This window comes from Cibotium barometz, chromosome 1 (genome assembly GCF_041138505.1).
Source record: "Cibotium barometz isolate CiBa-2024 chromosome 1, ASM4113850v1, whole genome shotgun sequence".
Taxonomy (NCBI): domain Eukaryota; kingdom Viridiplantae; phylum Streptophyta; class Polypodiopsida; order Cyatheales; family Cibotiaceae; genus Cibotium; species Cibotium barometz.
Genome location: NC_141046.1, coordinates 61,161,147 through 61,181,541, shown reverse-complemented (window position 1 = coordinate 61,181,541; position 20,395 = coordinate 61,161,147). Strand labels below are relative to the sequence as shown.

General features: G+C 43.3%; 1 protein-coding gene across 1 annotated transcript in view; it reads left to right on the top strand.

The window, feature by feature from the left end:
- The window catches only part of PPAN (PETER PAN-like protein), a 34,419-nt gene extending 20,274 nt beyond the window's left edge, over positions 1-14,145 (top strand). The window contains exons 6-9 of the mRNA XM_086804572.1: positions 9,943-10,136; positions 13,197-13,305; positions 13,392-13,540; positions 13,630-14,145. Of these exons, the coding sequence (XP_086660698.1) occupies positions 9,943-10,136; positions 13,197-13,305; positions 13,392-13,540; positions 13,630-13,904 (727 nt within the window). The 3' untranslated portion in view covers positions 13,905-14,145. The remainder of the gene's footprint in view (positions 1-9,942; positions 10,137-13,196; positions 13,306-13,391; positions 13,541-13,629) is intronic.
- The last annotated feature ends 6,250 nt before the right edge of the window (positions 14,146-20,395 follow it).

Genomic DNA, 20,395 nt, shown 5'->3' with positions numbered 1-20,395 from the left:
ACCTATGGATGTGCCGTACAAGCTACCATACTGAGCATATGTGTTGCCCTACAGGTTTATGCACTCAAGGAAGAGGCATATGTGTTACCCTACAAGCTTATTGACATATGGATGAAGCATATGGTTTGATGTATAGGTTCTATACGGCTCTGGATGACCTGTGAACCATATGGCTATTTAGCAGGTTCACAGGTGTATGGGTCATCCATATTGGATGAAGGACATGTTTATGGTTGTATATGGATAATTTGGCATCTCCATGGGAAGAGTAAGTCTTTCAAAGCTTGTACATACTATACTTCTCCTTGGATAATGAAATACTCGAGGGGGAGGGGGAGGAGTGGGCCCATTCCGGTGTCAATTTGGTGTTATATGTGCAACTTTTATCTTCAGCTTTGTGGATTGTTTAATGGCTGTGATTAAATGCCGAAATGTTTAATTGTGCCTGTCAAGTGATGCACACCCACTCCCATGCTTCCGCTGGGGGGGGGGGGGGGGGGGGGGGGGGGGGGGGCATTCTGGCCTCAATGTGGTGTTATCTTCAGCTTTGTGGATTGTTTAATGGCTGTGATTAAATGCCGAAATGTTTAATTGTGCCCATTGTCAAGTGATGCACACCCACTCCCATGCTTCCGCCGGGGGGGGGGGCATTCTGGCCTCAATGTGGTGTTATATGTGCAACTTTTATCTTCAGCTTTGTGGATTGTTTAAATGCCGAAATGTTTAATTGTGCCCATTGTCAAGCAATGCACACCCACTCCCATGCTTCCCAAGCGAGTTTTTTTTTTTTTTTTTTTTTGGAGGAGGGGGGGGGGATCACTGTCGGGGGGCTATTGGCGCGCTTGACTGTTGCATGTGGTAAAGCCTTGCTATATTGATCCACAACCCTAAGCCTGATCAAGAACATTGATGCTAATTAACTTGATTAAAACAGAGGAGAGAGAAGAAGAGAGAGATTGTGTGTCAGGGTTTTCTTTTATTCGTATGGTACAAAAAGTTACATGACTGCTTGTACATGACTTAAGTCTATGGTCAGCCCCACACGGGTGACCCTAGCCCTTCTACATGACTTATACTGATGCTAGAATGAATGAATGATGAACTACTGAATTGATGATTGTTGAATTATGACGTATGCTTATATATATGGGTGGGACACCAGTCGGCTAGTTCCTTGCTGTCGGCCTACTGTGGACAAGATCCCTTTGCATAAATGCTGAATTATATGATGCGCTTTAACTGCTTGTTGATCTTGCCACCTGTTGCCACGCCAGGGAAACAAGCTGCCTACTGCACAAGGCTGCTGTCAGCCGACATGATGCTTTTCCCAGCCGATAGCCCTTCATGCATTCCCATGTTGATGCTACTGATGATTAGTCAGGGATTAAGACTGTTCATGCACAGGATTAGCCATGGCACAAGCGTGCACGTGACATTCCCTTCTGCTAAACTTGATGATGGGGTGAACACTCTGTCATCCTTCCTCCCTGGACTTCTATTGACCTTGAACTTCTACTGACTTTGACTTTATTGACTGATATTTTTGTCTAAACACCTTCACGCTTGATCTCCTTTTTGAAGTCTTGATGAATAGCTGAGCATTTGTTCACTGGTGTCCCCATGCCTGCTTTCCCTTAGCCTTGACATAGTGTCGGGTTACCTACTGGAAACAATCATGCCCTTTGCTAGGCCTTTGGATTGATCTGAGAGCTTAATGAGGTACTGGGTATGCGTACCTACCCTCAAGGAATGCTTCCTTTTATTTTGCCTGTTGGCAGACCACCCCATTTGCTACCTTGCTGCATCCTTTTTGTTGGAACTGTGCACCTTCCTTGGGACAATGCTTAGTGGGCTGAGCTTGAATGCTCTGATACCAATGCTGCATCCGCGGAAGCCTTGTTGTACTGATCCATAGCCCTAAGTTGGATTAAGAACATTGATTGTAATTAACTTGATTAAGACATAGGAGAGAGAAGATGAGAGAGATTGGGTGTCAGGATTTTCTTTTATTCATATGGTACAAAAAGGCTACATGACTGCTTGTACATGACTTAGGCCTATGGTCAGCCCTATAGGGGTGACCCTGGCCCTTCTAGATGACTTATATTGATGCTAGAATGAATGAATAATGAACTACTAAATTGATGAATGCTGAATTATGACTTATGTTTATATATATGGGTGGGATACCAGTCAGCCAGTTCCCTTGTTGTCGGCCTGTTGTGGACAAGATCCGTTTGCATAAATGCTGAATTATATGATGCGCTTTAATTGTGCCTGCTAGTCCTGCCACCTGCTGCCATGCCAGGGAATAATGAACTACTGAATTGATGAATACTGAATTATGACTTATGCTTATATATATGGGTGGGACACTAGTCGGCCAGTTCCCTTGTTGGCGGCCTGCTGTGGACAAGGTCCCTTTGCATAAATGCTGAATTATATGATGTGCTTTAACTGCCTGCTGGTCCTGCCACCTGTTCCCATGCTAGGGAAACCGGCTTCCTGCTGCAAAAGGTTGTTGCTAGCCGACAGCCCTTCATGCATTCCCATGCTGATGCTGAAGCTAATGCTGCTGCTGAAGATGATGGTGTTGATGATGATGATGATGTTAATGCTACTGCTGATGAAGATGCTGTAGATGTTGCTACTACACTGATGAATGACTGATGATTAGTCAAGGATCAAGACTGTTCATGCACAGGATTAGCCATGGCATGGGTGTGCACGTGGCACTGGCGGCACCGCTCTGCTCTGAAAGTCGGCTGGTGGTTCTGCCTCGGGCCAACGGTCTGCCACTCACTTGCATCGGGCTCAACCGAGGTCGGGTTTTCGTGCTTTGGTACCTGGGGGCATGTGTCCCTCCCACTCCTGTGAGGAGGATCTGAACTGAGGCCTGGGGGTTGGGGGGGTTGGGGGACCACTGGAGGCATCCTCCAAGGACAAGCTCTAGCGAGGTGTCCCATTTGATGCTAGATGAAACATTGGCCTGGGAGGCCAGGGTACGTGACTCTTTGCAAAATAGGGCCCCCCTCGAAGGCAAGGAAGCGATATGGCATGAGGCACTGACTCAGCTGCATGACTCTGTCCAAAGTTGCAGGCGAATCGAACTCCACCTAATAGTAGCCACGCCCCGAGGGATGGATATCAGTGATCTTTCCAGGTGCGCCAGAAGGCGAATCGAACTCCACCTAATAGTAGCCACGCCCCGAGGGATGGATATCAGTGATCTTTCCAGGTGCGCCAAGAAGGCTTGCTTGTAACAGATCCCTGAACTATCTGCGCGCTGGGTGGCTACCCACAATCTTGCATACCAAGGTGGAGGCCTCCAAAGAAGCGACTGTTGAAGCGAGGAGCTGAAGGTCTGCTTGTGAAAAAGAGAGGTGAGGGACGGCGGCCTCGATTGGGGATGACGGAGCAGCTGCCATGGAGTCCTGGGGGTTCGAGACCAGAAGATGCTGAGTCTTGCCATAGAGAAAATTGCCCAAAAGCTAAAAGCACCTGATGGGGAAGAGGGTAAGGAGGGGGGGAAGTAGGTGGGAGTCCGGCTAGCAAGGCAAGGCGGGGGCTATGGTGAGGGTGGCCAAGGTGAGGGAGGCAATGGCAGGGGCTGAAGCGGAAAAGGAGTAGTACGGGGGCTGAGGCGTGCGAAGGAGGGGGGCAGTGGAGGGGGAGGTGGAAGAGAAGGCGATGAGGGAGGGGGCGCTGGAGAGGCGAAGGCAAGGGGGCCATAGGAGGGGGCAGCACGACGAGGGAGGGAGGGACGGCGGAAGGGAGGCGAAGGTGAGGGAGGGCAACGAAGGGGGGGGGGTGCAGGGCAAAGGGGCTGTGCATATGCATGGATAGGAGCAGGGGTGGCAGAGGCTGATGGGGAGAAAACAGGAATTAGGGTTAGGTTAGAGTATTCATGGGAGACATACACAGAGAAGAACAAGGGAGAGAGAGAGAGAGAGAGAGTTGTGGGGATAAGTCAACTCATAAGGCATGAGTGTGTGACTCCCCTATCACACTTGTATATTGCACTAGTACATATAGTGCACTTAGTACATTAAAAGTACTAAGTGTACTATGTACTATAACTTATGGGCTTGTACACACTATAAGGGTGGGCATAACGCCTTTACCCCAACAACCTCCCACTTAAAGGCAAAGTGCCCTTAAGTAAAGGAAAAGAAAAAATCAGCATGTACATGATAATATACAAGGCCATATCAAGGCTGAAAATGGCCTCATCCAATGCCCATCAAGTGTCTGCAATGAGCAAACCGCTCCGGAGGCAAACTCTTCGTCAACAGATCAGCCGGGTTGTCATCCGTATGAATCTTAACAAGCTGAATTTGCTTGTTCTCTATCACCTCTCTGATGAAGTGATACTTCACATCCACATGCTTCGTCTTTGCATGAAAGACAGGGTTCTTTGCCAACTGGATGGCACTCTGACTGTCACAATGCAACAATGGAATATCCCCTGTATAACCCAAATCAACCACTAACCGAGATAGCCATAATGCCTCCTTGCAAGCCTCTGTGGCTGCAATATACTCGGCCTCTGTAGTAGATAAGGCTGTGCACTTCTGCATCCTGGATATCCATGACACAGCACCTCCTGTGAATGTAGACACATAACCGGTAGTAGACTTCCGGTTATCTGGATGACCGGCATAATCCGAATCCGTGTAACCATGCACTAATGCATCCTGTTTGCCAAAGCAAATGCACATATCCTGTGTGCCCTTCAGGTATCTCATGACACCTTTCACTGCTTCCCAATGCTTCTTGCCAGGGTTGGCCATGTATCTAGAAACCACACAAATGCAATGTCCGGCCTAGTAGCAACCATGGCATACATGAGACTGCCACAAGCTGAAGCATACGGAATCTTGGCCATATCAGCCCTGTCTCTATCTGACTGTGGGCTGTCCATAGCACTGAGTTTCACATATGGAGGCAAAGGAGTACTAGTCTTCTTCCCCCCGTCCATATTGAACCTCTGCAAGACTTTGCCAATGTATTCCTTCTGAGACAAATACAACACATGCTGATTTCTGCCCCGAAGTATCCGCATACCCAAGATGTGATTTGCATCACCCAAATCCTTCATATCAAAGGTTTGATGCAGCCTCTGCTTCAAAGCATCCATCTCTTTACGAGATTTCCCGGCAATCAACATATCATCAACATACAAAATGAGAATCAATAGACTGCCATCCAAAGCTTTCTTGGTGTACAAACAGTGATCTATGTCACTTCTTCTGAATTTCTGTGATTTCATGAATGTATCAAATTTATGATACCATTCTCTTGGTGCCTGTTTGAGCCCATAAAGACTCTTTTTCAGCTTGCATACAAGCTTCTCCTTTCCACTTACTGCATAACCCTCTGGCTGCTGCATATATATCTCCTCATGGAGATCACCGTGAAGAAAAGCAGTCTTCACATCCATCTGAATCAAGTCCAGATCATCATGAGCAACCAAAGCTAACACAGCTCTAAGTGTGGTCATTTTGACCACTGGAGAGAAGATCTCATCGAAGTCCACACCATATTCCTGCTTGAAGCCCTTAGCCACTAACCTGGCTTTGTATCTTGGCTTTGCATCTGGTGCAACTTTGAGCCTGTATACCCACTTGCAAGGCAAAACCTTCTTGCCTGCAGGCAAAGGCACCAACTTCCATGTTCCATTTTTATGCAGAGAATCCATCTCTGACTTCATGGCACGCTCCCATAGAGCTTTGTCTGCCCTCTGTAAAGCCTCTTTATAACATGAGGGCTCCCCACAGTCAGTAAGCATCAAATAGTCAACCCCTGGAACAAACCTGTCAGGGGCTCTGGAGGGTCTTGTGGACCTCCGTACCCAATGACCATCATTTGCAGGTTGCTGTCCAGCCTGCATATCACCCATTGGTGGCTCCTGTTCCATGCCATAAGGCTGAAAAATGATGCCCGGTATCTCCTCTAACTGTGGTATATCCATAGGGATATCTTCTGCCATCTCTGGCTGTCCATTTGGACCATTTTCAGCACCATTTAAGGGCTGGTTTTCCTGCTGTAATGGCTGATTTACAGCCCTTGGTTGTTGTCCATGATGTCCATCATCATCAAAGATGACTCTGCCAGGCTCCTGTTGCCTTGCAGGCTCTTTATACATGCATGTTTCATCAAAAATGACATCATTGCTGCGTATGATCTTTCTATTCATGGGATCCCAAAGTCTATACCCCATTTCACCTCTGTCACCATATGCTAGGAATATGCATTTGTGAGACTTGGGATCAAGTTTGGTGCGCATTTCCCTGCGTATGTGCACGTACGCAACGCAACCAAACACTCTCAAGTGCTTGTATGACGGAGGCTTCCCTGTCCATACTTCTTCTGGCACTTTCCCACCAAGCCTCGTTTTAGGTGACCTATTTATAAGGTGAACGGCTGTCATAACAGCTTCAGCCCAAAAACCATGAGGTAATGCAGCATGTGACAACATAGAACGGACCTTCTCCTGAATGGTCCTGTTCATCCTCTCTGCTGTCCCGTTTTGTGGAGGATCATAAGGAGTAGAGAGCTCCCTCTTGATGCCTTTAGCATCACAAAAGTCCTGAAACTGTTTGGACATGTACTCTCCACCATTGTCGGAACGCAAAGCCTTCAGTGTTTTGCCAGTTTGATTCTCAACATGAGCAACAAACTTCTGAAACACTGAGAATGTATCACTCTTCAAACGAAGAGGATAAACCCACACCTTGCGTGTGGCATCATCAATGAAAGACACAAAATATTTTGCCCCTCCCAAAGAAAGCTGAGGCATCTCACATACATCTGTATGCACAAGCTCTAACTGAGCATCTTTCTGTCCAAGAGCTTTCTTGTGGGGGCACTGTAGTTGCCTACCATATATACAATGCTCACAAAATTGAAAACTTGAAAACTTTAGAGAAGGCAAGTAACCCAAACGAGACAATTGCTCCATTCCCTTGACACTCATGTGTCCCAACCGGCTATGCCACATAGAAATTTCCGGCAGCTCGGTTGCATTTACATTAGCATGGTGACAAACACCTGCATGCATAAAATAAAGAGTGTCCACCTTAGAGCCTCTGGCAACAACCAGTGAGCCCTTACTAATCTTCCACTTTCCACTACCAAATGTGGTAACATAATCAGCATCATCAAGCTGTCCAGTAGAAAGCAGATTCTTCTTGATCTCAGGCACATGCCTGACATCATGGAGCATAAGCTGTGAGCCATCTGAAAATACAAGCCTCACATCACCTCTGCCAAGAATCTTGCGTGCATGGTTATCACCCAAATAAACCACTCCTTCATTGCCAGCAGTGTACCTGACAAACAAGTCTCTGCAACCTGTGACATGAAAGGAGGCACCTGAATCAATGATCCATGAGTGCATACCATGACCACCTGTAAGAAGTGAATGGGCATCAAGTGAAGACGTAAAGAGGACCTCATCCTCACTGCCACCTGCATGTGACACATTGATTTCTTCGATTTTGACTCCACTTTTGCCCTTTGGCTTTACATCTTTGGCTTCATCTTTCTCTTTGTCTTTGCCTTTTCCCTTTTCCTTTTGATCATTTTTCCATTTGTAGCATTGTTTTTTAATGTGTCCCTTCTTGCCACAATAATGGCATTCCAAATTCTTTTTGGAGCGAGACTTGCTCCTTCCCCTTTCTTGGCTTTTTCCCCTTTGCTGGGATCTCCCACGTGCATTCATTGCATTGGACTTTCCAACAGAGTTGTTTTTCCTGTTCATCTCTTCTTGAAGAAGAGCACCCTCAACATCTGCATATGACAGCATAGCATGCGAATTGCTAGTGGCTGTCCTGAATGTGTCCCAACTCTCTGGCAAAGTGCATAACAGAAAAGTGGCTTTGAACTCATCGTCCATTGCCAACTTTTGATTGATGACCTGGCTGACAATACCATTAAACTCATTTAGATGGGCTGTCATAGACGCCCCTTCCTTCATCTGAAGACCTATGAGTTTCTTCAACCAATACACTTTGCTTGAGGCACTTTGTTGGGCATACAAGTCCTGCAATCTCTGCCACATTCCCCAAGCTGTCTTCTCTTCACGAATGCTGAAAAGTAATGAGTCTGACACAGACAACATGATAGTAGATCTTGCCAGCTCATCCATATCTTCCCACTCTTCAGCAGTAAGAGAAGCGGGCATCACACCCCTTTCTTTGATAGACTTGTGCTACTTTTTCTGGAGCAACACATTGTAGCACTGGGTTTGCCAAATATCATAATTATGCGAGCCTTCAAGCTTCTTGATGTGAAGCAATGAAGAGCTGTCAGCAGACTGGCTCGCTTCCTCAAGAAGGGCCGCTACGCAGAAAGGGTGTCTGTGTAGGCGCTCCAGTCTACCTGGCTGCAGTGCTCGAGTATCTCGCCGCAGAGGTCCTGGAGCTCGCTGGTAACGCTGCTCGGGATAATAAGAAGAACCGCATCATCCCCCGCCACGCTGAAGTGCCTTCGTCATGTTTCGCCCAGCGCCGCATACACGTTGACGGGCTCCAGTTGTTGCGATGCCGCCTGTTTCGCCTAGTACTAAGACTAGTATTCGACGCCCCGCTATGCTGCTTTCGTTGGTCTTTGCCTCACGACCCTCGCTTGTACGCATGGGCACGCATGCCTCGGGCTATGGCACAGCTGCTGCTACTGGGCAGCGTGGATTCGCCTGCTGGGCAGCGTGGATGAGCCTGCCCACGCTGCTGCTTCTCTCCACCCACCTGCCTGCGACTGGTCACACAGTCGACCAGTAGCCAGCGCTGCACAAAGGCGACCAGCAAAAAAAGGCGACTCACAGAATGAGCAAACGACCAGCAAAAGGGCAAACAATTCTTGATGAGAGGGAGGGGAACCTGGTGACCAGAGCTCTGATACCAGTTGATGGGGAGAAAACAGGAATTAGGGTTAGGTTAGAGTATTCATGGGAGACATACACAGAGAAGAACAAGGGAGAGAGAGAGAGAGAGAGAGTTGTGGGGATAAGTCAACTCATAAGGCATGAGTGTGTGACTCCCCTATCACACTTGTATATTGCACTAGTACACATAGTGCACTTAGTACATTAAAAGTACTAAGTGTACTATGTACTATAACTTATGGGCTTGTACACACTATAAGGGTGGGCATAACGCCTTTACCCCAACAGAGGCGATGGCGGATCAGGTGCTGGCATGCAGGGGGGAGCTCCAGCTTAGCTATTGTGAGGTTCATTGCACTTCAATCACTTATATAGGCTTTGGGCCAGTTTTCAAAGCCACGTTTGTAATCCTGAGCAGTCTCATAAGTATTGCCTCATTATCAATGCCAACGTAGTAATGACTCTTGGGGATGTGATAGAGGACACTTGGATCTACCAGTGTGTGTAGCTTCAATCTTTCCATCAACCTATCACAAAGAATGTCCTCTGAAGCGCCCTCATAAAACAACACGGTGACTTGGCGCTCATGCAGGTGCTACTTAAGTTTGTTGAACATTACTCTTTTTGTGCAGGAGCAAAGCCACTGAGATCCAGCCAGACTTGATCATCTGGAAGGAACCGGTTGTGTGTGAAGTGGTATTTTTTTGGGGTTTATTATTGTTGAGGGCCCTGATGAAACCACCCCCCCCCCAAAAAAAACAAATAAATTAATTAATAAATTTATATATATTGGGGGGATTTCCGGTTTCATCAGGGTGACTGTGGTAGCAGTGTTGGTGATGATTTTCTTTGTGCTGGTTGCTTCCCCTTGCTTCAGCCTCTTGTACCTGGAGCATCATTGCTCTGTCTTCCTCTCTTTTCTCTCACACACTATGCTTTTGCATGCTTTCTTATTGTTGCTGTAAAATACTGACATTTTGTGCTTCTATATAAGATAATTAAGCTGTTTAAGAGTTTGGTTCTGTCAAAGAGTTTATTTGTTCATCCTTGTGTAGGGCAGGATATGGATCAGAAAGTGAAGCAGAAGACGAGGCTGCGACGGTACAGCTAGCAAGTGACGTTGGGCATTTGAATCGCAAATCTCAAAAAAGTGCTGTAAAGCTTCAAGAAATTGGGCCACGAATGACCATGCAACTCGTGAAGGTGGAGGAGGGCCTCTGTTCGGGTGCTATCATTTTTCATGAGTACAGTAAGCCTCGTCAGCTCGTCAACGCGTGCTTTGGGTTTTGTTTGCTTTTATTCCCTCCAATCTTAACCCATGACTATTCAATGACCAAAATAATGATTTGTTTCTTAAGAATTCCAGTCCATTTGGTTATGTGAGATAATGCAGTGTCTGACGGTTGACCATATATTTATGTGTGCGCGCGCGCGCATGCATTTATGGTGTATTTAAAGTTGATATTCAATTCGCACTTTGTTTTTTCTTGTAGATATACACCTGGTTATTTTGACGGCCTTTGCAGATAATTGCTGTGCATGTTGCATGCTCAGTGTCACCCACCTCCACATGATAAAGCAACTGGGCTAGCCGATTGGCTAATTTGGTTAAGTGCCCAGGGTAGCCAGCCCGCCCATACGTGAAATCAGCTTGTTGGGCAGCAGCCAGAGATAAGGCATGTTGGGCAGAAAAAACTGATTGGGTGCAGGCCGACTCTGTTCTGATGGCTGATCCGCACACCGGGGCCCCTATAAATAGGACCTTCAGGCCCCCATTCTGATCGTCAGAAATTCTGCACTCAAGAGCGCTTCTGCGCATCAGAGCAGGGTGATTGGAAGAGTTGCAACAGACCGACCAGGGAGGTTCATATACAACTTGGGCTGGGATCAGCAGATTCGATCATCTTTTGTACTTGAAAAACCTTAAGTTGTCTTTTCATTCATCGTGCAACATACAAGATTAGTGTTAGGATTACTAGTGTGTGCTTATGATTGTGAATATCTGATGCACTTTTCTTTCTGTTTACAGCAGTAGTAGTCATACAGTTGGCATCAGAGCCTAGGATACTAGTAATTTTTTTTCCTCACATCCCGTGTGTGTAGCTTGCCTGATTAGAATAGAATTTGGGGAACATTAGAAGTTTGGGAAGAGTTAGTTTTGGGTATTTTTGCTGATCCACGGTTCCACAGTTCCAGTTTTGTTTCTCAGGACTTTGTGAAGGCTCAATAAGGTTGACCGCCTCTATTGCTGCCTGTTATCACTCGCAGCTTGAGGATGACAACCTTGAGAAGGAGGTGGAGCATCTGGCTCCTTCTGTGCAACACTTTCGGCGGCCGGTCAAGCATCATCCCCATACCGCTGGTCCTCCGGAATGGTGGGCGCTACCGCTGGTCCTCCTCACAGAATTCATATCGAGTTCCAGTGTGCATCAGCCTTGGATTCAATTCCTCTTGCTATGAGTCGGGAACTCCTTGGTGGTGGGCTTAACAAAAGGGCAAGCACAATGGTGAACAATCCAAGGCCAAGAATGGTAAGGCGTGACTCCATTGAGCACTTTGAGAAAGACTGTCCAAAGAACCTGAAAACGTAGAACAGTGAAAGCTTTCTTGAGCAGCAGCAACTTTGGCAATTGCTCTCTCTCTCTCTCTCTCTCTCTCTCTCTCTCTCTCTCTCTCTCTCTCCCCCCCCCCCCCTCAAAAAAAAGGGAAAAAAAAGAACAAGAATTCCCACAAGTACCACTGCTTCTCTTGACCCGGTTTGGGAAGTTTTTAGTTGTCTTGGGTCGTATGTGGTGAGGATCGATTTATCGGGCTTCAGCAGTGCTGGGCTGCGAATTGACGTCTTTACTCTCAACCATCCGTTGTGCTTGAATTTCAGTTGTATTACTTCTTTCTTGTCCATGATACAAACAGTAGTTTAGCACTCGTGTTTATTGTATGTGTGATTCCTTTGCACTCTATTTTTTATCTCTGAAAACCCTAGCACATAGGCACGAGTGTTCTACACATTGGATGCTTAGTTGGTGACTTGGACTGGATGCAGCAGTGCCGTGCCGCCTTATTGTGCCCTTGAAGCCCGGGCCAGCATACTTACGCTCCACGGACATTCGGTGTCTAATCTGTGACTTGGATTGGATGTAGCAGCGCTGTGCCGCTCATGGGGACTTGGGACTTGTTTGGCAGTACAAGCCCACAGTGTCGCACCCCCCCACACACCACACACAAACACCCCCCTCCCCTCCTCCTCAATGTAGGCTCTCTTCAATAGCGGCTAGCCAGAGAAGAAGCAACCTCTTTTTTTATTCTTGGTTTTTTGACCTCAGATGAGGGTTCTGTTGTACCTTTCTTTGTAAACAGAAAAGAAGGTGGAACCTTTCAAGATCATCAAGAAGCTCAATGATGTCCTTTTCCAGCTGGAGTTACCAAGCATTTGGAATATGCATCTAGTGTTTCACCTGAGCAATCTAGTGGAGCACCATGGACTGGAGTTAGGTACTATGACGGATGAGGATGAAGTGGAGTTGGTGGATGATGGGGGATTTGAGGAAGTGTTGGTGCTAGAGCAGGTGGTTCTTCATCTACACAAAAGAAATTATTGTCGGAAATAATTTGAGTACCTTTTCAAGTTCAAGGGTTACCCAATCCACCAGACAGTGCAGTTTGATGAGGACCAGTTCACAAATGAGTCCCACCCACTGTTGAAAGCTTCTCAAGAGGGGAGGTAATTGAGGACAGTTTCAATGCTAGTGGGGGAGAATGACATCCATCTCCATACAATAGAGTGTCTGGGCCAGCCGATTGGTCGGCCCGCCCACATGTGAAATGACCATGTTGGGGAGCAGCCAGATAAGGCTGGGGCAGAAAAAAGCTGGCCGGGTAGCTGTAGGAGTAGGCCAACTCCATTTTGGTGACCGACCAGCATGCTAGAGACCATATAAGTCAGCGTTTGCAACCGACCAGGGATTTGGGCTGAGATCAGCAGAAATGATTGCCTTTTGTATTTGAAAAACCTTCAATTCTGTTTTCATTCTTTGTACATGATACAAGATTAGTTTTAGAATATTAGTGTGTGCTTCCACTGCACTTTTTTTTCTGTTAAACATTTTCACAACAAAAGTAGTTGTACAATAAGTCTTCTTAATTCTATTCTTTTTGAGACCACAAGGGTTTCTGCATGACAATTGCTTTACGTTTCGCTTACTGTAGCCTTGCAACCCTCAAGGAATTATGCACCATTTTTTCTTTATGAGCTCCACAGTGGATTTATAGATTGAATTCTTGGATAATGAGAAGTCATGGTTTTTGCTAGTCAAAAAGACACAAGATGAAATCGCTGTACTGAAAGAGAACAAAGAGCAAAGGGAGGCCTTGCGGAAGCAACGACGAGCAGAGCAAGAAGCAAACGTTCGCAGAAAAGAGTGAGCCTTTTTTGTGTGTCTTTTCATTTTTTGACCAATCTTCCTACTGAAGTTGCTGCTGAAGTGCATTGCAATCTTGGGTGCAGGCTGGCAAAGCAATCCCGAAGGCTTCACCCTAGTAAGGCTAATCAAAATGAAGTGAAGGACACAAACATGGAAGGAGGGGAAGACCTAGCAAATGATGTGGATGATGCTGACTGGTATAGGCAGGAAGTTGGGCAAGAGCCAGATGCAGGTTGGCAAATAATACATTTTACAGGTGCCTTATGTCTTTAATGCTGCATTTTACGAATAATGGTCAAGTCTATTTTCTCTTGGCTGCAGAATTTTTAAGCAGCACTCGAAAGAGAAGTCATAAGACCTATACTGCGGGGGGAGGGTTTGGACTAAAGAAGCTTGAAATGCAAGCAAAGAAAAAGAAAACAACCAACAAGGACGACATGATTTTGAAAGCTAGAGAGGGAAAGGGTGAGTCGGAAAAGATCGGTGTCCATAAAAAGTTTGGAAGAGGGACTGCATATGAAATTCTGTCTCAGAGAAAGCAGAAAGAGGAGAAAGCTCGGTTTACGCAGCCAAGGAAGAAAAGGAGGACAGGTTAGAGAGGAGTTGGATGCGTTTGGAGTGAAATAGACCTTTTTTTGTGTCCTGCAAGGCTTTGTACACTGGTAGTGCAAAACCATTAATCAATGCAAATGTCTGAGGTGGCTCATTGAGATGCAAATGTCTGAGGTGGCTCATTGAGACCCTTTTGAAGATTTGAGTTGCAAGAATGGGTCAGATATCCTAGTGACTGATAGATAATGAAATTAAAGTGACTGGTTTTTGTACCTTTTTTTCCTCTGCATGCTGTGTCGTAACCGCACAGGTTTTACTTGTATATATGTTGATATGAGTCAGTAAGTAGAGGTAATGTGTGCACATTCTGCAAGATGCCAAACTGGGTGTGCTTGCTACAGGTACAGCTTGCGAATCTTCAGTAGATTGGTGTCTCAATGCTTTTTACAGGAAGAGCTCGTTTTTACAGTAAGTAGAGGTAATATGTGCAGATGTACCGTTCTATCAATGACACTGTCAATATTTGCCTGTAGAACTTGTGCCAATAGTTTTTGTCACATTCGTTAGGATTGTAATGCCTTGCTAGGTTTTGTGCTTCTCGACTTTTTTTTGTTCCCTGCGATCTTCAAATTTGTAGTCACCTTTTTGAAAACTATCGCAATGCGTTTTGCCATCTTACCCACGAGATTGGGCACTGAGCTTTTGTAAGATGGCTGGTACATATAAAACAGTCTTACTATGCGCTTAGTGTCAAATAGGGAAAGTCTACGGACTCGGTGTATACATAGTTGCTTAAGACTAGTAAAAGAAGTCGGATTATTTTGAAGTTTGGTTGGCCTAGTGTGAAAACTAGTCATTTGTATATAAGTTAATTTTGGCAATAAGCAATAAACAATCATTCCCTTGCAATAGTTTTCTTATGAGCTTTCCTTCTCTCTTTTACTTGCTTCAAGGGATTGTGTTCTTACTTGCAAGTTTCTCTTTCCGAGAAGCTTGTCTTTTGTGAGAGAGAACCATTGTAAAGAGAGCACTTCCTTCACACCTTTGGCAAGGAGCATTTCGGAGTGAGGATGCGACATATGAGCTAGTGCATCCACAATGGGAAGTTGCAGCCTGAAGGCAAGGTTATGGTAAGCTCTTGACTTGAATATATTTATCACCACTCCCGAGGACTTGCCTAGGTCTTAGCTTCGTTTATCATTCCAAGCTATTGGGATCATCCAGTATTGCCCGGTGTTGATTAGGAGGTCACACTTCGAGAAACATACGGTTTTGGAATCTTGGATGTGTTCTTTATTGTTTTTTATTTTGATTTGGAGTTTATTTTTCTATAGGGCATTCTCTTTTCATCTATTGGTAGGAAAAAATCTTTGAATTTTGCTTATTTGCATGAAATTGGAGCCCAAGAGGCTTAGATTTCATTGTCTTGATCTACGAATTAGCTTGACAATTGTGATTAGAAGTGAAATCCACTTCGAAAATATGAGCATTCAGCTCCATTAGGTTGAATTAGTGTGGGATTGTCAATTTTTGTTTATGCATTTTATAATTTATTTATGCATTGTTGGAATTGGTAGCTTAGATGCATGCTAAATCATAAAAAGTAAAAATAAAAATAAAAATAAATAATTAATTATTTACATATAATGATTATTAAATAAGATTAGGACTATTAATCACACCTTATTAAGTCTAAAAAATTTATAAAAACCATAAAAAACAGGTCTAACCAGCTCTTAGGTAGGAAACTTGAGTCCTTAGTTCTGCACAAAAAGACGTGAGTTTGATACATAAGCTTGCAGGTGTGAGCTATGAGTCTAGATATGTGACGTGAGTTTAGACACAAACTTGTAGATGTGAGCCCTGGAGATGTGGGAGGTATACCTAATATAGTATAGACCAATTATTACTACTATAAATACTTGTATAGGCAACCCTACTCATGACCTTGAAAGATTTTCTTGTCATACAATATGTACCAACTACAAATTCTAAGGAAAATTCTTGTTCTTTGCAATTATTGGAAGAAAAGGAGAACATGTTAGAGAGGAGTTGGATGCTTTTGGAGGAAGAGTGAAATGGATTTTTTTGTGTGTCTAGCAAGGCTTTGTACACTGGCAATGCAAAACCATTAATCAATGTAAATGTCTGAGGTGGCTCATTGAGACTCTTTTGAAGTTTTGAGTTGCAACAATGGGCTAGATATCTTAGTGACTCATGGATAATTAAAGTGATTGTTTTTTTTAAAAACCTTTTTTTTCCTCTGTACATGCTGTGTTGTAACCGCACAAGTTTTTCTTGTATAGATGTTGATATGAATTAGTGAGTAGAGGTAATGTGTGCATATTCTGCAAGATGCTAAACTAGGTGTGCTTGCAAGTACAACTTTCGATTCTTTAGTAGATTGGTGTCTCAATGCTTTTTATAGGAAGAGCTTGTACCTAGAGACTAGAGTCAGTAAGTAGAGGTAGTGTGTGTAGATGTACCATTCTATCAATGACAGTCAATATTTGCCTTGCATTTGAATTTTAACATAATAGCCAAATATATATATATACACAAGTTAAAATTCCCCTTCCTTAAATTTTAACATGTACATAATAGCCAAATATATACATGTTAAAATTTTAACATGTACATAATAGCCAAATATATATATATACACAAGTTAAAATTTCCCTTCCTTAAATTTTCCAAGATATAAGAGTAATGTTTTGGACTTGAATCCAAAACTTTATGAGCTCGAACTTGATTATCACTCAAATCCAAAATTCAACAAAAATGACATAAAATAAAACCACTCAAGATAGAATACTCATCTTTTCTATTTTTTAATTTCCTTTGGAAAGACCCATACGGTGTTGAGCCTTTGGTGGTCTTCCAACGATCATAATGGAATGGTGATCAGAATCGAGATCGGTGATTCAAAAGTCTATTAAAGATAAAAATTAACGCTAGTATCAATGTTTTAATCTCAGCTTTAATCTCTATAAGATCATATTAGGGAGTTTGAAAAAATTCCATTATTTTGGGAGTTTGTTTTTCAATGTACTTTTTGATGTATCTTGCGCATACCAATTCCAAAGTTGCCAGATAATGTAGATTTACTCTTCTCAAGAGGATATGTCTCATGAGGAGGCTTTGATAAAATCTTAAAATCACCGTGTCCCTCCTCTTTTGATCTTGCAAAATGGAAATTGGGATTTTTTCAAACTCCCTCATATGTTCTTCTTACAAGAAAATATATGATAGGTACTTTGACAACCCCCATAACTTATGCTCAAGTGGGTGGCAACGAAGGTCATTTACCACACCGACTGTCCCAAATTAATTATTTTCAAGTCTTTGACAATGATCTAGATGCTAATGTGATAGTCTGGATTGAGATGATATGGATCCAAGTCGACGATCCGAAAATTCCAGAGAACAAAATATATAATTATCCATAGTTTTTTAAAATTTTAAGATTTTTGTTAATGTTTATTTTTTAGGGATTATGGATATAATAGGGTTACTTAACAATACTCCAATGTCATAATTATTGACTAAATTTAACAAAATACAACACTTATTAAGATCAATACTTTGATTAAGCTAATCTAAGTAAAATAAAAAATAAAAAAAATGCTAATGTACACTAATGTCCTAATTAATCTAAGAATAATGCTCATAGTTATGATGAAATCTACCAAGTGAAGAGATAGCTTATCTCAGACCCTAGAGAGCTTGGTCTTCATTCCACCACTCCCATGAGACAAAGAATTGAACAGGGTAAGCATCATAAAACATAAAAGAGGTTAAGGTTAGAAGCAAAAACCCACTATACTCATATAAATCTCTTCCTAATTACTCCAATCACACAATACAACTCCACTACTACACTAGATACATTTCCTTGACATTCAACCAAGGATTTTCATCCAAGGACAAGATAGAGTATAGAAAATTAGAAGATTTTGAATAGAAAAAAAGAGTGAAAAATTTTAGAAAATTTCTGAATAGAAAAATAGCTCTACTCTTTTATCTCATCCAAAACTAGTTCGATCCCCGACAGTAGCGCCATTTGTTCATGTCAAGAACCTTTTGCTTCCTAGCAAGAAATCATAGTGCTAGTGGTTAGACCACTTGTCTTGGATCATGGAAGTCCCTTTGGAGAGGCTAAAGAAGCCAAGAGGTGTGTCAATCCCTCTTATTTAAGCCCTTTCTCTACTCCCTAAAATCAACTAAGCAATCCTTCTTAAAGGCAATGGTTTAACTAGGAAGCTTGAACCATCCTCTTCTACAGTCATGCTCAATCACTCTCTCACTCAAGCAAGCAAGTATGCACACTCCATACATACCATCAACACACACATGCATGCACACTACAATAAAGTAAGCAAAAGGGTAAGAGCTCAAAAGAAAAAGAAAGCTTTTCACTTGAAAAGTGACAGAATTCCCCTTTTCATATTATCAAAAGTTGTATATTGACAAGAGGGCTTTGTCCAGTCGCCCAACTTAATTGGGTGTCTAATTCCTATCTCTACCCATATATACAAGGTTTGTGATTATGGCAAGCTTTAATACAATAGTGGCATATGGCCTAAACATAATGTGAATACAACTGAGGCTAGAGGAAAGGATTTTAAATGTGCAAAAAAGAGTTAACAATAAGGAGCTCAAGCTATGGAGGGTGGAAGATTTCCATGATGTAAGTGTAGGACATATAGCTATAAATGTACATTTTTTAAAGAGCATCTTCCAAAGATGCCACATAGTTTTTATCTATGGAAAATACTACCACATAGATATGCAAAAGTATTAAATTAGATTGACTATGAATCCATGTTTTTCCAAAAACCCTTAGCTAACCTCAAGGTCCACAATAATAATATCTTTCTACAATCACATGATCAAACAACTATGCTTTCCAAGTGTACAAAAAGACTTGCCATCACCATTCGGACTTCACCAAGAATGGTACAATGAGGAAATCCATTGGCATACTTTTAACATGCATTGCAAGTTGCAAGGTGTTTAGAAGTCTAAGTTACAATTTATCAAAGGCTATCATCTTATTGAAGGTCATTAAAATGTAAAAGTGCACCACCACAATCAAGCAGACAAGTTCATTTACCTTGGCTACGCAATGTCGGCCAAGTGCAACTGTGACATGGGAATGCACTATTATCCCAAGTTCCAAAGCAATGAAAGCTATGCCTTGTCATTAGATCATAAAATAACCACATGTCAAGCATATCATTCTTTATGGAGCACACATCAACTTAGCACCAAAATTACTTTGTAGTGAGTGCCTATGTGCTTGGCAACATTGTAAGTAAAGGACCTTTTCCAAGCCCAAATTAACTAGACTTGCAAGTTGAAAATCATTAACTACATGAGAAAGTCATACATTCCAAAGGACTTTTGCTAATGACATGCTTATCATTAGAAATAAATCGTAATTGTGCTAATTTTAGCATAGTTAAGAAAAGGTTCACCAAGTTTCAATCAATGCAAAAGGCCAAGTTAATTATGCAACAAAGCCAGCATCCAAGAAGAGGTGTTAAAAAAGCACACAAGGCTACTGTTTGTAAAATGGCTCGAGATAAATCATGCAATCCATGCTGGGTGCTTTTAAAGCACTCAACTCATCTCAGGGCTTACCATGTTCACTCATCATTGTTTGACATTGTATGACCGTCTTTAACATCACACAATGATGACGAATGCCAAAGCAATGATGCTTTCTCTTCTTCTCATAAAAACTTTCATTGCCCAAATCAAGGCTCAAAGTAATCAGCCACTGCAACTATCCCAACGAAGAGTAACCCCAATTCTCATGAGATCTTGCAAGATCATGCTATGACATGCAATGCAGGCAACTATGAATAGAGATACACACATCACATGAGCGTGCAGAGAGAGAGAGAGAGAGAGAGAGAGAGAGAGAGAGAGAGAGAGGGGGGGAGGAAGGCAGGGAGGGAGAGGCAGAGGCAGAGGCAGAGGTAGAAGGGAGAGGAAGAGGAAGAAGTAGAAGAGGCAGGAGAGAGGGAGGGAGGCAGGAAGAGAAAGAAGAAGAGCGAGGGAGGGAGAGGCAGAGGCAGAAGGGAGAGGAACAGGAAGAAGCACAAGAGGGAGGAGAGAGAGAGAAAGAAGAAGAGCGAGGGAGGGAGAAAAAGAGGAAGAGGAGGGAGGGAGGGAGGGAGAGAGAGGAGGAGGAGGAGGAGATTTGTTTTAAGGTTGTAGGAAACTATCCCAAGAACCCTTTAAGGGTTAGAGAGAGAGAGAGAGAGAGAGAGAGAGAGAGGGATGTGCTAACCATTTGCTCGACGAGCAATTACAAGCTATAAAACTACTTACTACCTCTGCTTTCATAGGAAAAACAATGTCAGAGAAGCTTATTAATGTGGGGAGTAAACTATCATTCTTCTTTTCAAGCACTTTGCCTATTCAAAGGCTTTGTGCAGTTCAAATTCTTCAGCAAAAGTAGTGAGGGTTGTTGGAATTAGGGTTGCAGGAAAGCACACAAAGCTTGGGGAAGAAGAAGCAAGAA